Genomic DNA, 14396 nt, shown 5'->3' on the forward strand with positions numbered 1-14396 from the left:
CCCTTAGTGTGCCCACAAAAGTACTACATTCTAAAGATGTCTTGACAAACAGTACCAAACCTTTCCATGTGTTTTTTCTGATATTCCAGCCTGTCTTCATAATTCTATATTGTATATTCATTGTGCAAGGGACTGGAAGGTCAGAATAGGCTTGCAACTGATAGAGATCCCTATGTACAACTGTACTACCACTAGTAAATAATTTAGATCAGAAATTCTGTGTTATTGTCAGTATTCTCCAAGATGATGTTTGAATTTCTGAGAAGTACAGTGTGGAAAAACAAATAAACAAACAAACTATACTGTTGTTGCTTCTGGGTTTGTTTTTTTCAGTCTAAATGCCAGTGAGTTAATTGCATAAATATGTTCCTGCTGACTGGAAATACCCTTGGAGATGTGGCTATAATTGTGCTGGTTGTTTTCACACGTATCAGAGGAATTATGGAATTTGTCACTGAAAGTGGGAAACAGGAGGAATATTAATAACTAGGAGTTGTTTTAATTTGGGTGTGGAAAACACAAACTACCAAGTCGTCTTTTATGAAAAAAAAGTTTTCTGTTTTTGCAGATACTTTCTTTCAGACTGTATATATACAAATTATGTATATTACATGCAGACTATCACTTCTCTTTTTTTTTTTGTAGAAAATGTAGTGGTGATTTGGCTAATTAAAAAAATTAAGCCATAAAGTCATTGTTAGAGAAGAAAGTGATTACATATAGCTGTAGCTGAAGTTTGAAGATTTAAGGGCACTGAATGAAATGTGTGCTCTGTACAGTTACTAGAAACAAAGACAGGCTTTAAACTCAGTAACAAGGGTACATTATTTCATATGTTGAGTTCTTTACATTGTAGTTTTGCATTTTGCACTTTATTAAATATTTTTTTCAAATAAGGCTAAAATTGCAGTGTTTGGGCGCAACATGATAATTGGGAAATGCATGTAATATTAATATAATATTTTTTTTTGTATTTAAGAACTGCAATACAATTTTTCGTGTGTATCAAACTTTCTGTTTGAACTTTTCTCAGCTCTCATTTATTATGATGCTAGAATATAATTTGATTGTCTTCTCAGTCAATCTTCACTTGTATGGAAAACATTGTAGAGAAAGACTTGTTACAAATTACCTGAAGAAGTTAAAGTAGCAGAAATGTAGATATTTATCTACACATAGTAATAAAAATGCATCTTTCCTGAAATGTTTGTATTAAACTGATACAGTGTGTGATAAAAACTCATCTTCAGAACCACAAAGGACCTTGGGATTACAATGGCCAGCACAAGAACTCCAGTAGCACAGAGGAATGGTGACCCAGACAAGCTTCTCTGGGGGCTGTCACAGAGAGCCACCAGCCCTTTGCTGTGGGGGTGACACCCATCACCATGAGCCTGGGGCTGCCTGCTCCATCTCACAGGCACAGGGAGTGTGGGACGCAAGGAAAAAGTGTTTTGTGGTTGATTATTGCTTGGACAGGCTTGGGGCATTGTAGGGGTCAGGGGAGAGAATGGAGGTTGCAGCATGATAAGTTTAATGAAAGCCAAATTCTTGTGACATTGTGCTTAGAGAGATGACAACTGGGAAAGAAGAATGGAGCTCTTTAAACTTGGATGAACAGAATCATGCTGTTCTTTGTCCAGTGCCAAAGCAGTACAGTCTCGGTAATTTGAAAAAAATCAGTCTTGCCACATGTATTTTAGAGCATTCTTTCACTGCAATATTTTGTAAGCTGCGGTTGCAGTGTGCTGATAACCTTGTTTTTTAACCTTTTACAATAATTTTTATATATATATATTTTTTTTTATTGGCAAGGTACAAGGTTATGTATGAGACCTAATTAAAATCCATTCCAGGTTAAGCTATTAATACATCTATGTTGGCAAGTACTTGGATTGTAAAAACACTACTATTAGTGCTATGTGAGAGAAAAATCACATAGAATGAAAATAGAGAGTACTGTAAAAATAATACCTAAGTATTAAGGGAGATACTCTTTGAATAAATAACATGAAAGAGCAGCAGTTTTTAAAGTCTAGCTTAAACCTAACTAATCAAGACTGGAATTGCCATTCAAACACAAGGAAACTGTTTTTATTTCATATGGCATGAAGGACTTAGACTATCACAGAATCGTTTAGGTTGGAAAAATCCTCCAGGATCATTGAGTTCCCACCTTGTCAAATAGACCAGAGCACTGAGTGCCATGTCTGATTGTTTTTTGAACACCTCCATGCATGGTGACTCCACTGCCTCCCTGGACAGTCAAATCCAATGCTTGACAACCCTTTCTGTGAAGAAATTCTTCCTGATGTCTGACCTAAACCTTCCCTGGCACAGCTTGAGGCCATTTCCTCTTGTCCTGTTGCTGGTTGCTTGGGAGAAAAGACTGATCCCCACCTGGCTACAGCCTTCTTTCAGGCAGTTGTAGAGAGTCACAAGGTGTCCTGTGACCTTCCTTCTCTCCAGGCTGACAAAATATAAATATAATAAGAATATATGGAAATGTGAAAAAGTATGGTCCTTCTTTATTAAAAAATAGTGTTGATTGACTCAAAACTTGACCTTTTAGGGTTTTTATTTAGGTACGAGTGATTAACATTTTCCTAAGGAAATTAGGCTTCTGAGCAGCTGTCTCTGCATGTGTGTACATTTTTGTTTGCATAAATTGGAGTGCCATCTGGTAGAATGTTACTGCATGTTTATGATAATTATATATTACTGTATAAAGGTTTTGCAGGTTAATAATCTTAGTTTCTCTTTGAGACAATTTTAGGGGGTTTGGTTGTTGTTAGGCCAATATGGACCTGTCTCAGAGATCCTTTGACATTTTTATGGTTTTGCTTATCAAATTTTATCACTCTTCTGTTGTTCTCTGAAATATTCCCATAGACAATAGAAACCCACCAGTTAATGTAGGGAAATATTTAAGAAAGAAACCTTTCCAAGACTTAGTAGCAGAGTTGTGAACTAGATTCATCAGGGGAAGGGATGTGCTTCTGAGTGTCAGAGAGGAACCAAGAAACACCAGCACTCTAGGAAGCAGCAGGGAAACACCTGTAAATTGTCCCAAAGAAATTAGGGATGACCTCTCACAAATGGTGAAGAGGCCATTTTATGATTCTGAGTGGTATAATAGGTGCTGTTATTTTCTGCATCTTGTTACCTAAAACCAAAAGGATGTGTAAACTTAAAATGAATAAGCTTTGACTTAAATGCACACTGGTGATGCTTTTAGTTTTCTTTTGTGGATTATATTATTTTGTTAATTTTCTGTTTTGTTTTCCAGAAGATACTTTTGCTAGGTAAACTTGTTGGTTCTGATAGTAAATCCTTACTGAAAGAGGCTGAAATGGTTTGTGTGAAATTTTATGCATACTGGAACACTGCACAGTTGTTCCTAGTGTAGACAGGCTGTTCCTGCAGTAGAAGACAGGTTACTAGTGGAAATGGTGGCTCACCATTTTCTGTTTTATTATCTTTAAATATTACTGAGGTAACCATTCATTCCAGCTCTGTGTTTATTGTGTGGGAATTGTCCTTTTTTCTGTAGGTAGAGTAACTGAGGGAGGGAAAACAAGTTTTATTTGTGATTACAGAGACAGTGTAATTATATGCTTTATTATAATCAGTTTACATAGAACTGTGAATGACTGGGGACATCTACTGACTTGTAAACAAAATCATTGTAATTGAATATTTTGCAGAATTGATCAAAACCTAATTTTTAATTTTTTTTCTTTTTTTTTTTTAAGGAACTTCATGTTGGTGTTGCTTATGCCAGAATATAGTAAGCAAGGCAAATTAGCTCCAGCCTTGTGTAAAATTTTAATTGGCCAACATGATGCAATTGAGTATGAATTCCTGGTGGCTTTGGAAATGAAAGAGAACTGAGCGCTCTGGCTGGAAGTTGAACGTGATGACGGCCTGGTCTATGGTAGGGAAGCTGAAAATGGAGAAGAGGCACTCCAGAGAAGACAGAAATGTGGAACAAGATGCGGGGGAATGCAGTGCTGAATCTGAGGAATGGACGAGCTCAGAAAGTGAGCCTGAGCAACCATACTTCAGAAGCAGTACTCAGTGGAGAGAAAAGGAGGTTTCCACCAAACCGCATCGGCCGCTCTGCCGGTCCCCGTGTCTGGATCGCCCAAGTTTTTCACAGAGCAGTATCACACAAGACTTGAAGCTAGATGAATGCAAAACAAATTTGGACAAGGAATACCAAGCTAAAATGGATTTTGCTTTAAAGCTTGGGTATGCAGGAGATCAGATCCAGGCTGTACTGAATAAGTTGGGAGCAGATGCGCTCATCAATGATGTTCTAGCAGAGCTTGTGAGACTTGGCAACAAAAGTGAATCAGAGGGACAAAGCACTGCCAGCAGTACCACTGGTACTCTGGTGCCAAGAGGCCCTTGCCCAAAGGAAATAGCAAGCCCTGAATTGTCACTGGAAGATGAAGTGGTGGATAACAGTGATAACTTGAGGCCAATTGTCATTGATGGAAGCAATGTCGCTATGAGGTGGGTCTCCTTGTCAAAATATTTGAAAATAATTAATCACTAAAACATTTAAGAAAAAAGCCAATATTGATGGCAAAGTAATTTTAAGTCATGTAGACCATTGCACTGATAATATGTCTATTTTATGGACTTTTTAGGCTAGGCTTTTAATTATGCTGTTACTCATTAATATCTAATCCATATTCCAGTTCCCCTGCCCTCATTTTAAATCCAAGTTCTCACCTCAATTCTTTTGTTCAAACAATCTATTGTAGTGTGCTTTACTAGATGGGTTTAGTATTTTGAAGTCCTTGAAAAATACTGAAGATTGTTTCTGGGCATTAAAGGAAAGTAACCAACTAGTGCAGGAAAACTTGTTTCATTCTAAAGTGACATGCAGTGTTTGGTAATGAAATGTAGTGAATTAATGGTATTTGAGCTCTTGATGATTGAGCCTGCTCAGTATTCAAAAGCAATTTAGCTGTGTCAGAACAGGGATAATGCAAACCTGCTGACCTGCCCAGCTATGCTGCTTGCCCCACCTCGAGTACTGAGTGCAGTTTTGGGCATCCAAAGGGGGGCCACAAGGATGGGGGAAGGTCTGGAGAGGAAGACTTTGAGGAGTGGCTGAGGTCACTTGGTTTGCTCAGCCTGGAGAAGGAGAGACCGAGGTCAGACCTCATTGTGGTCTTCAACATCTTCATGGGGGGAAGCAGAGGGGCAGGTACTGATCTCTTCACTCTTGTGACCACTGACAGGACTCAAGAAAATGGCACAAAGCTGAGTCAGGGGAAGTTTAGTCTGGATATTAAGAAAAGGTTTTTCACCCCAGAGGGTGGTTGAGCACTGGAACAGGCTCCCAGGGCAGTGGTCACAGAAAGCATCCAGCCCATCCAAGTTCAAGAAATGTTTGCACAACACTCTCAGGCACATGGTGGGATTCTTGGGGTGTCCTGCATGGGGCCAGGAGTTGGATTTTGATGGTCCTTGTGGGTCCCTTCTGACTCAGGATATTCTATATACACTTGGCTGCTTAGGTCAACACTAACCCAAGAGATTCCTGTCCCATACCACTTTTGAACATCTATGTAGAGTATGGAGTTCAGCTAGCCAATTATTTGTTTATCATTGAGTAAGTATGATTTTTTTATGAGGGAGTTACTTAAAGTCTGTTTAGTGATCAGTGATACCAAGATTTCTTCAGGTAGTGTTCATACCATAGACTTAGTATCAGTCTTCTGCACTAGAGGAACTTGTGATATGAATTATTATTTTTTCAGTTTATTAAGAAAATTCGGGGGTTTTATAGGTGTATTGAGTATGCTGACTTTTCAAATACATAAACCCTTCAAATCCTGTAACAATATTTTATATACAGAAATTTCCAGTGTCATGTTGGGGTTACATCAATCTGTAAGATGTTTCTGTAAAGAAACCTTGTTTTCTATCAAACCTCTTAAAAATTTCTCCTTTCCCTTGCAGAAATTTCTTGGGCCTTTTTTAAAATTAAGCTCTTTTATTTGAATTGTGTGCTGTCTTAGAGACTCCTTTGTGTCAGAAAACAAATTTTTTATGGGGATGGGACTTAACTTAGACACAACTATTTCTTTCCTATAAAAAGTTCTAACAAAAATTTAGTATCAAAGGAAAAAATTTTATTAATATAGATGTTTAAAAGCACTGATCACCCATGGCAGTCAGCATTGTTCATTCCTCTTTTTGTGATTGCATTTTATAGTGCTACTTAAGGTGAGCTCAGTTGTCGGGGAAGGTGATATTTTTCATTAGGTCAGCTAATAAAATGAAAAAAACTGAAAACCTTCATGTTTACTTGCTTTTTCCCTGGAGACAGTGAAATGTCACCATTTATAGACTTTTTAAGTAGCAGGGGTGCTGTAATCTGATGGCTGAATAGCTCTGTTCAGTTGTCTTTTTCCATGTAAAGGGGCCTAATAAAACTTTACAGACTTTGTTTTCCTTATATTGTTTGACCATAGCAGCTTTAGAAGAAAAAAACAACCAAACCACCACAACAAAATACAAAACCAAATGTAACTTCTGTTCTTGCTGTTTCTAAAACTTGCATGTTCTTCAGCCATGGGAACAAAGAAGGATTTTCCTGCCGGGGAATTCAACTAGCAGTTGATTGGTTTCTGGAAAAAGGACATAAAGATATCACTGTGTTTGTACCTGCATGGAGAAAAGAACAGTCTCGACCTGATGCACCAATTACAGGTAACATCAAGATTTTCTTCAACCACTTGGTTAAAAATTAAAAGAAATTATTGTCGTGTTTCTGATGGGTCCCAGTACTGGGCTGTGGATGTGGTGATGATGTTGCAGTCAGCTGTTTGTTTGAAAACACAACAGTTTCACTGGTGAGGAAACAAACATTTAAATATCTGCATGTGTAAACAATGCTGTGTGTTTCTTAACACTATTGGATGGTTTGAATGCCTTTGAGAAGCAGTAGTTGAAATTTTCCGATTCGCAAACATTGTTGAGCATACAGGAACTGAGCTTTATTTGCTGGGTGAGTATAAAATAAATGGTAACAGGCCAGGGACCCAGTTAGTAGGGTTATCTTGAACACTGAAAAGGCAGCATGTGTTTTGACCCATAGAAAGTCTTTGCATTTTAGTCTAGGCTAAGAAGGCTATTGTAATACAGTAACACCTGAGTTCCTGACGTGTTCAGGAAGACTGAGTAAAGGTACATGGCTACAGAGTGGTTATGAAGTTCAAATATTGAATATTTACTCAGTGCTTTGAAACCTCAGAAATAAAATCCACATCTAGGTGTTTTTTAATCATAATGAGGACTGTGTATGAATATAATTGCAAGATACTTTGTCAGACGAAAAAGGCAAGAATTTTCATAATACAAAGGTTGCATTTCTTTCTTTTAAAACTTTTTAAAAAGCTGCTCAACTAAAATTTTTTTACAGATCAAGAAATCTTACGTAAATTGGAGAAAGAAAAAATTCTTGTTTTCACCCCATCTCGAAGAGTTCAGGGAAGAAGAGTAGTTTGCTATGATGACCGATTCATAGTAAAACTTGCTTTTGACTCGGATGGCATCATTGTGTCAAACGATAACTATCGGGATCTTCAAAATGAAAAACCAGAATGGAAGAAGTTCATAGAGGAGCGGCTGCTAATGTACTCTTTTGTGAATGACAAGTATGGGTTTTTTCTTCAAAAGTAAATGAATTTACTAATTCAGTATTCTCAGGAAACACTGATCATGTTTCATTTCTTTTCCCTTAGATTTATGCCTCCAGATGATCCTTTAGGACGCCATGGTCCAAGCCTTGAAAATTTCTTAAGGAAAAGGCCAGTTATTCCTGAACATAAGAAACAACCGTGTCCTTATGGTAAGTGCTCAAGTTAGATCAATTTGTTGAATTTAAAGGTAGGTGAAGCAAGCAATTAACATCTTGGCATTAGAAGAACAAAAAAATGTACCACTTTTCATGTTGCCATCCAAGCGCAATGTCCACTTTTATACCCTTCATAAACATATTTTAAAAAGTGTAGCAGAAAATAAGGATTGCCAGATACATCTTGTGGATAATACAGCTTTTTGCTTTTTTTCTTTCTGGTTTGTATTCAAGGGAGGAGATTAGTAATTAATAAAACTGTGTTAAAGCTGATTTGTTTTATATAGCACTGTGTATGTTGTCATTATTGAAATCATGAGCCAGTAGGAAGAAACATGGTATGTCTTGCCTTTGGTGCAGATACCTATGGGTACAGGCAGCAGTCTGTGACTGCCTGTATATATCAAGTACATCATTATTCCTTAGGGGTTTAATATAGAAATATTACTATTGAAAAGATGTAAAGAAAAAAGATGACAACTGGTGGTATTAAGGAGTTTTTGATGTATTTAACCTGAAAATCCTTTTCTTCCAGGTAAAAAGTGCACCTATGGGCACAAATGTAAATATTACCACCCAGAACGTGCAAACCAGCCTCAAAGGTCAGTAGCGGATGAGCTTCGAATAAGTGCCAAATTATCTGCTGTGAAAACTATGAGTGAGGGAGCCTTGGCCAAATGTGGCACAGGGCCATCCAGCTCCAAAGGAGAAATCAGTTCTGAAGTGAAACGCATTGCCCCAAAACGCCAGTCAGATCCAAGCATTAGGTCAGTAGCTGTGGAGCCTGAGGAAAAGTTATCAGCAGCCCGGAAGTCCGAGGCCAGCTCTGTCCCGTCTCTGGTTTCTGCATTAAGTGTACCAACGCTCCCTCCACCAAAAAGCCATGCAGCTGGTGCATTAAATACTCGTTCTGCAAGCAGTCCGGTGCCAGGTTCCTCACAGTTCGTACATCAGAAATCCTCACTGGAACATATGTCCAGTGTGCAATATCCTCCTATACTAGTCACCAATAGCCATGGCACCTCAGTTAGCTATGTTGACCAGTATCCCAAATATGAGTCACTGGGGGACCATGGCTATTACTCCTTACTCAGTGATTTCTCCAACTTAAGCATAAGTAGTATCCGTAACTCAGATTATTACGGGGCTGATATGGACCAGGGGATGTATTCTAGAAACTCAAGCCCCTGTCCTGACAATTGCTTAAGCCATACAAGTAATGATTCTTATTCCTCTTACAATGACTTGTATCTGGGTGTAGCAGATGCCAGTCCAGAAGACAATGTGAAGAGCCACAGACTGCCATCGAAAAATCGTCTTCAGCCTTTCCCTCATGGTTACCATGAAGCCTTAAATAGAGGTCAGAGTTACGGAACTGAAGAGCCTAAGCAATCCCTTCGGAAACAGTCAGTTTCCCACTTAGGCCTCCATGCCCAGCATCCCGTTGTTGGAGCACGGTCCAGTTGTCCAGGAGAATACCCTGTGCCTCAAAATGTTCATCCATCAACTGCACAACCAAGCCGTGCCTTGGTGATGACAAGAATGGACAGTATTTCTGACTCACGGCTTTATGAAAGTAACCCTACAAGGCAGAGGCGACCACCTCTCTGCCGAGAGCAGCACGCCAGCTGGGATCCATTACCCTGTGCATCAGACTCGTACACTTACCACTCGTATCCACTGAGTAACAACCTCATGCAGCCATGTTATGAACCTGTCATGGTAAGAAGCATGCCTGAGAAGATGGAGCAACTCTGGAGAAATCCCTGGATTGGGATATGTGGTGAGCCACGGGAACCTCATATCATCCCAGAACATCAGTATCAAACATACAAGAACCTCTGCAATATTTTTCCTCCAAGCGTTGTCCTTTCTGTGATGGAAAAGAATCCCCACATGACAGATGCACAACAGCTGGCAGCTATGATTGTTGCCAAATTAAGAACAGGGCGTTAGAGCAGTACAGCCTCTTTTGGATAAATGAACCTGTACAGCACATAGGACCCAGAGGAAAACTTATATGAAGGAAGAGGCCAATCTATTGTAAATATTTTCTACTAAGATAGTATAAAATTCTGTACACAGTAGCAGTCATATATATGCTGAGGCACTATATAAAAGTTGATTGTATTGCAAATTTTAAGATTTTAAATATAGGGATTTTTAATAGTATTTTATAGGAAATGCATACCTTGCTGCATGGATAGCTCACTAAGAACTCTAATGTCACAATCAGTGTCTCAAAGCTGTTACTACAAAATTAGTGTTAGCAATTATATTGCATGTATTAGTGTACACTTACAATTTGCTTATAAATACCTAATCGGCTTCTAAAAGTATGCTCTATACACACCCAGATGACTTTTAGGGTTTCAGCTTTGTCTTTTGACACTGCCTACTGGCATCTTAAGTACTGAAGAAAAAGTAAATTTGCTAAAAATTAAAATTGGTTATAAAAGGAAAAACTGATTTCAGTTTTTCAATGTCAACATGGTTGCTGGTACTTAAATTTCAGAACTGTCCCTGAAGAGTGTGAATAACTATTACATTGTTCAATGTGTTGGCTCAATCCAACAGAAGCCAAATACTTTATTAAATTAGGACCAAACCATTAAGGAATGTAAAGGCATGAGTGCCATTCAGTAAACTGAAACTTTAACTGTAGCTTCTCTCCAGAATCTCCTCTCAAATGTGCAGTAAGCAGCTGCTGGCCCAAATGACTAGACAAGCTGAAAATAAATTGTCAGTATTATGTAAACTGGATTATTCAACTTGAAGCAGCAAAAACTGGATGTTAACATGGAAGTTCATCACTAACTGCAGCCCTTCCTCTGGGAGCAAGGATGGTGTTTGAGCGAGCCTGACATTCAAGGTCGCTGTACAAGATCAAAAAGGGTGGAGGGGAAAGGCTGCTTCTTGCAAAGAGATGCTCCAGTTTGGGTTTGTGGCAAAGCTGTCCTGGTTTTTGCTCTTCATATCCACGCAAAGGTGTGCATTTGCCTCGTGAAGGCTTTTAGAATTCCTGTTTCAACAGGTGAGATAATTTTGTGTGGCATTGTTTGCGCAACTGGTATCTTGCTCAGGGTGGGAACCTTTGTAGCTAAATGTCTCCAAAAGAGGCGTTTATTGGTTTTTTTAAGCTGCACTGACTGTACGCCCTTTTTTGAATCCACTGTATATTTCAACATTTTGAACCATGACTAACTCGACATGTCTCGAGCTAGGACTTGTTGACTTCTACTGTAGTTTTTTTCATGAAAGTTGAGAAGGCCTGGTTTATGGCCTTTTGTTTCTTCATGAGAAGGTGTGACACTGCCTAAATGTTTCTTACTGTGAAACACACAGAACGTGAGGCTGCAGTCAGGGTTGTTTCTGGTGTTTTGATAATGGCTTGCATGCTGCTTTCTAGTTATCTGTTCGTCTGAAAAACAAAGTTTATCATTTCCTCCACTTGTGTTACTGTAGTGGTTGGTTTGATTCAAAATATCTTGTGGGCTCTTTATCATGTGCAAAATAGGTTCCTGTCATATTTTAAAAACCCACCAAATGAACCAACAAGAAACCACAATTAGGTGTGCAACTACAGTTAATTTACTGACATTTGATAACTGTATCATTTCACACAGGATAAATATCCTTGTGTTGGTACAGGTGACGTATATAATGACTATGTCATTATATATTTGAAACGAAGTAACTTGAAGGTGATTCTGTACTTACACTTGGTGTTTAAAAATAACTTGTTTTAATTAATTGGTTATTCTTTCTGTTAGTGGGGAAAATAATTTAGACACTTATAACAGCTGGGGGAAAACAGATTTAACTCTTGACCAGTTTTCAAAAACATTTCATATTTTTAATTTGCAAGTAATTCTTATTCTCTTCTCTTGCATGGTATAAGCAGCTGAGAGCAATGCCTCAAATAACCAGAAATGACCTTTTGTTTGTTGATACAAATTGTATCTCTTTTTCTTGATTGTATAAAAACTGTGTATAAAAAAAAAATAATCTCTAGATTAACTTCAGTATTACATTTTCACCACAATGTTTGTGACACCATGTGTCACAGGGAAGTAGCCCATGAATAATTATGGATTTTTTTTATTTAAAATGGGCACTTGTAGTTTATAGACAAACAGGGATAACTTTTCAGAACCAGGTTATTATGTGCACAAATACTGTGTGTACACCTCAAAGCATTACATAGGTATCTTCAGTCTATTTATTAAGCAGATACATTCTTGCACTAAACTTTATGTAAAAGTGTTGCTGTTAACTCATCTGCATGTGTTTAAAATGTAACAGTAATTGCTATAGACCCTATTTTATTCTAACCAATTAATTTATAAATTATTTAGGTATGAGATGAAGTTTATTGTGCACTCATGTTTTCCATCTTGCATGGAATTAAATATTTGTATGCAGAAAAATGTTTGTTCTGTTTTTCTCCATTTATAAAGATAAGCTATTTTAAGAGAGGGTTAGTAGGTGATTCTGATGTTCTCTAATGTGGAAAACTGAACTGAGATTTCTGTAGGAAGTGCTGGGTGGCTTATGGAGATATCCATTTTTGTTGGATTTGTCCAGTCATTTTAATTTTCACTAACCTTTGTTTTACTGGTGGAAGAATTCCTTTTTAAACAATGGGAATGCTGTGAGAATACAAACCCAGCATACTATTTCCCCAAGGCACTTCAAAGGCAAATTGTCTTATTCTGAGGAGCCATTGGCATCTCTCATGCAGAGTTACAGAATTGGCAGAGTAGCCTTGTGGAAATAACCTGTGCAAATTTTGTGCTTGTTTAGTCCTCCTTAGAGGTAATGAAACTTTTCTATGTGATGTAGTCTTTCCTGATCAACTACTTTAAGTGATAATTTGGTCATCCACACCTGTTTTCAGATATGTTTACAAGACAGTTCAAAACACTGACGCATTCATTAATCTTTAGCGCATAAGCTTGGATTTCTTCTTACATGGAAGAGTTGATCTTATTAACACCTGATCATAACTGTCTATATTGTAAATATAAGACTTTGTATAAATGCTCTTTTTTAGAGCATAGTATTTAAATGTTTTTAAAACTGTAAAAGAACAGTTCTAGAAACTATATTTTAATAAAATCCATTAAAAAAACAATTCTAGATGAGGGGGGAAAAAAAGTGTGAAGGTAAAATCATGAACTACTGCAGTTGATAAGAGTTGAGCAGTAGATTTTAGTGCTTTACTGGGGCCAGAGCATTCTCTGGGAGTTCTGATTTACTTATCTTTCATCTTCAGCTATATTACTTTCACATAAGTTGTCACTTAAAAGTGTGTAACTTTAAATTCATAAATCAAAAACCAAATGCTTTATGGAATGTCAGTCTAAATTATTTCATGTTTTTTGTAAGAATTACATGTCAGTAATATAGTAAATTGTACATGATTTCACTGCTGTTAGTCCTGTTGTTGTCATATTGAGCTGCAGTAGTTGGCTTTATTAATTTGTAGAATTAAACATTACTGTTTAATTGTTGTAAAATTTTATAAATCTCTTTGGGTTTTTTTGGTTGACCCAAATATAATGTAAGTCTTAATGACAAAATGAGTGAAAATGGATGTTAAACCAGTATGTGGTATTCTTAAATCTCTGTAGTGGTAAGTGGGCACTGCTCTAGTTGCTGCAGCATGTAATTTATTTACTAGCATGAGTCAGTTTAGCTTTTGTAAAAATGCTTTAGATGTAAAGTTAAAAACAGGTATGGAGTATGGTTGTTAGAACAAGTAGAAGGAGCTTCATTGAAAACAAACAAAACCAAAAACATCTAAGTAGGTGAGTTTCCCCCTACATACTTCTAATGCCAGTTTGTCTCAAGTTATGCATTTTGGCATTTTGTCCAAATAACAAAGTTAAAAATACTTGGTGACATGTATGTGTACCTGATCTATATCAACCCGCAAACAGAAGCATTCAATTATTGTAATTTGTAAAACTCCACACTAAGGGGAAGGAACATGCATCATTTCTGTGAAACTTTGTTCCAAAGTTGAAATAATACTTGATCTTGACTTGCCAAAAGTTCACCTGAAGCATTTGTAGTCCAGGACTCAGAACAGTCAGACCTTTAGATCTGTCACCGTTACCTCTACGGTGAGAATTCAGCTTTCACACTCCTCTTACATACCTATTGCTTGTTTGTGTGACAGAGCCCTCATTAAGTGTATTTCCTGCAATATTTCAACTGGAAAAATACAATTGCACCATCATGTAAATTAGTCTTATGCCAGTGAAGAGTCGTTATACAATACTGCTAATTTTGGTCTGTATTTAAAGTTTGTAAATGTATTAAAAGAATTGCAAGAATCTAAAAGAAGTGTAGGCTATCACCTGTTCCCCTCCTGCTCTATGTAAATGTTTTGCACAATTATTTAATAATATTAAATATGTTATAGTTTATATATATAAAAAAATTTGCTTATTTAATAAAACTGAGAGCCATTGGATTATTTGTTTCTAGCTTTTTATTTGTCTAC

The 14396-nt window shown here is 37.3% G+C and overlaps 1 protein-coding gene across 1 annotated transcript in view; it reads left to right on the top strand.

Moving 5' to 3' along the window:
* ZC3H12B (zinc finger CCCH-type containing 12B) overlaps nt 1-14354 on the top strand; it is a 31215-nt gene extending 16861 nt beyond the window's left edge. The window contains exons 2-6 of the mRNA XM_058847725.1: nt 3756-4521; nt 6596-6735; nt 7448-7682; nt 7770-7876; nt 8418-14354. Coding sequence (XP_058703708.1) covers nt 3920-4521; nt 6596-6735; nt 7448-7682; nt 7770-7876; nt 8418-9838 — 2505 coding nt within the window. The 5' untranslated portion in view covers nt 3756-3919 and the 3' untranslated portion in view covers nt 9839-14354. The remainder of the gene's footprint in view (nt 1-3755; nt 4522-6595; nt 6736-7447; nt 7683-7769; nt 7877-8417) is intronic.
* Nucleotides 14355-14396: the final 42 nt, after the last annotated feature.

This window comes from Poecile atricapillus, chromosome 12 (genome assembly GCF_030490865.1).
Source record: "Poecile atricapillus isolate bPoeAtr1 chromosome 12, bPoeAtr1.hap1, whole genome shotgun sequence".
Lineage (NCBI taxonomy): Eukaryota > Metazoa > Chordata > Aves > Passeriformes > Paridae > Poecile > Poecile atricapillus.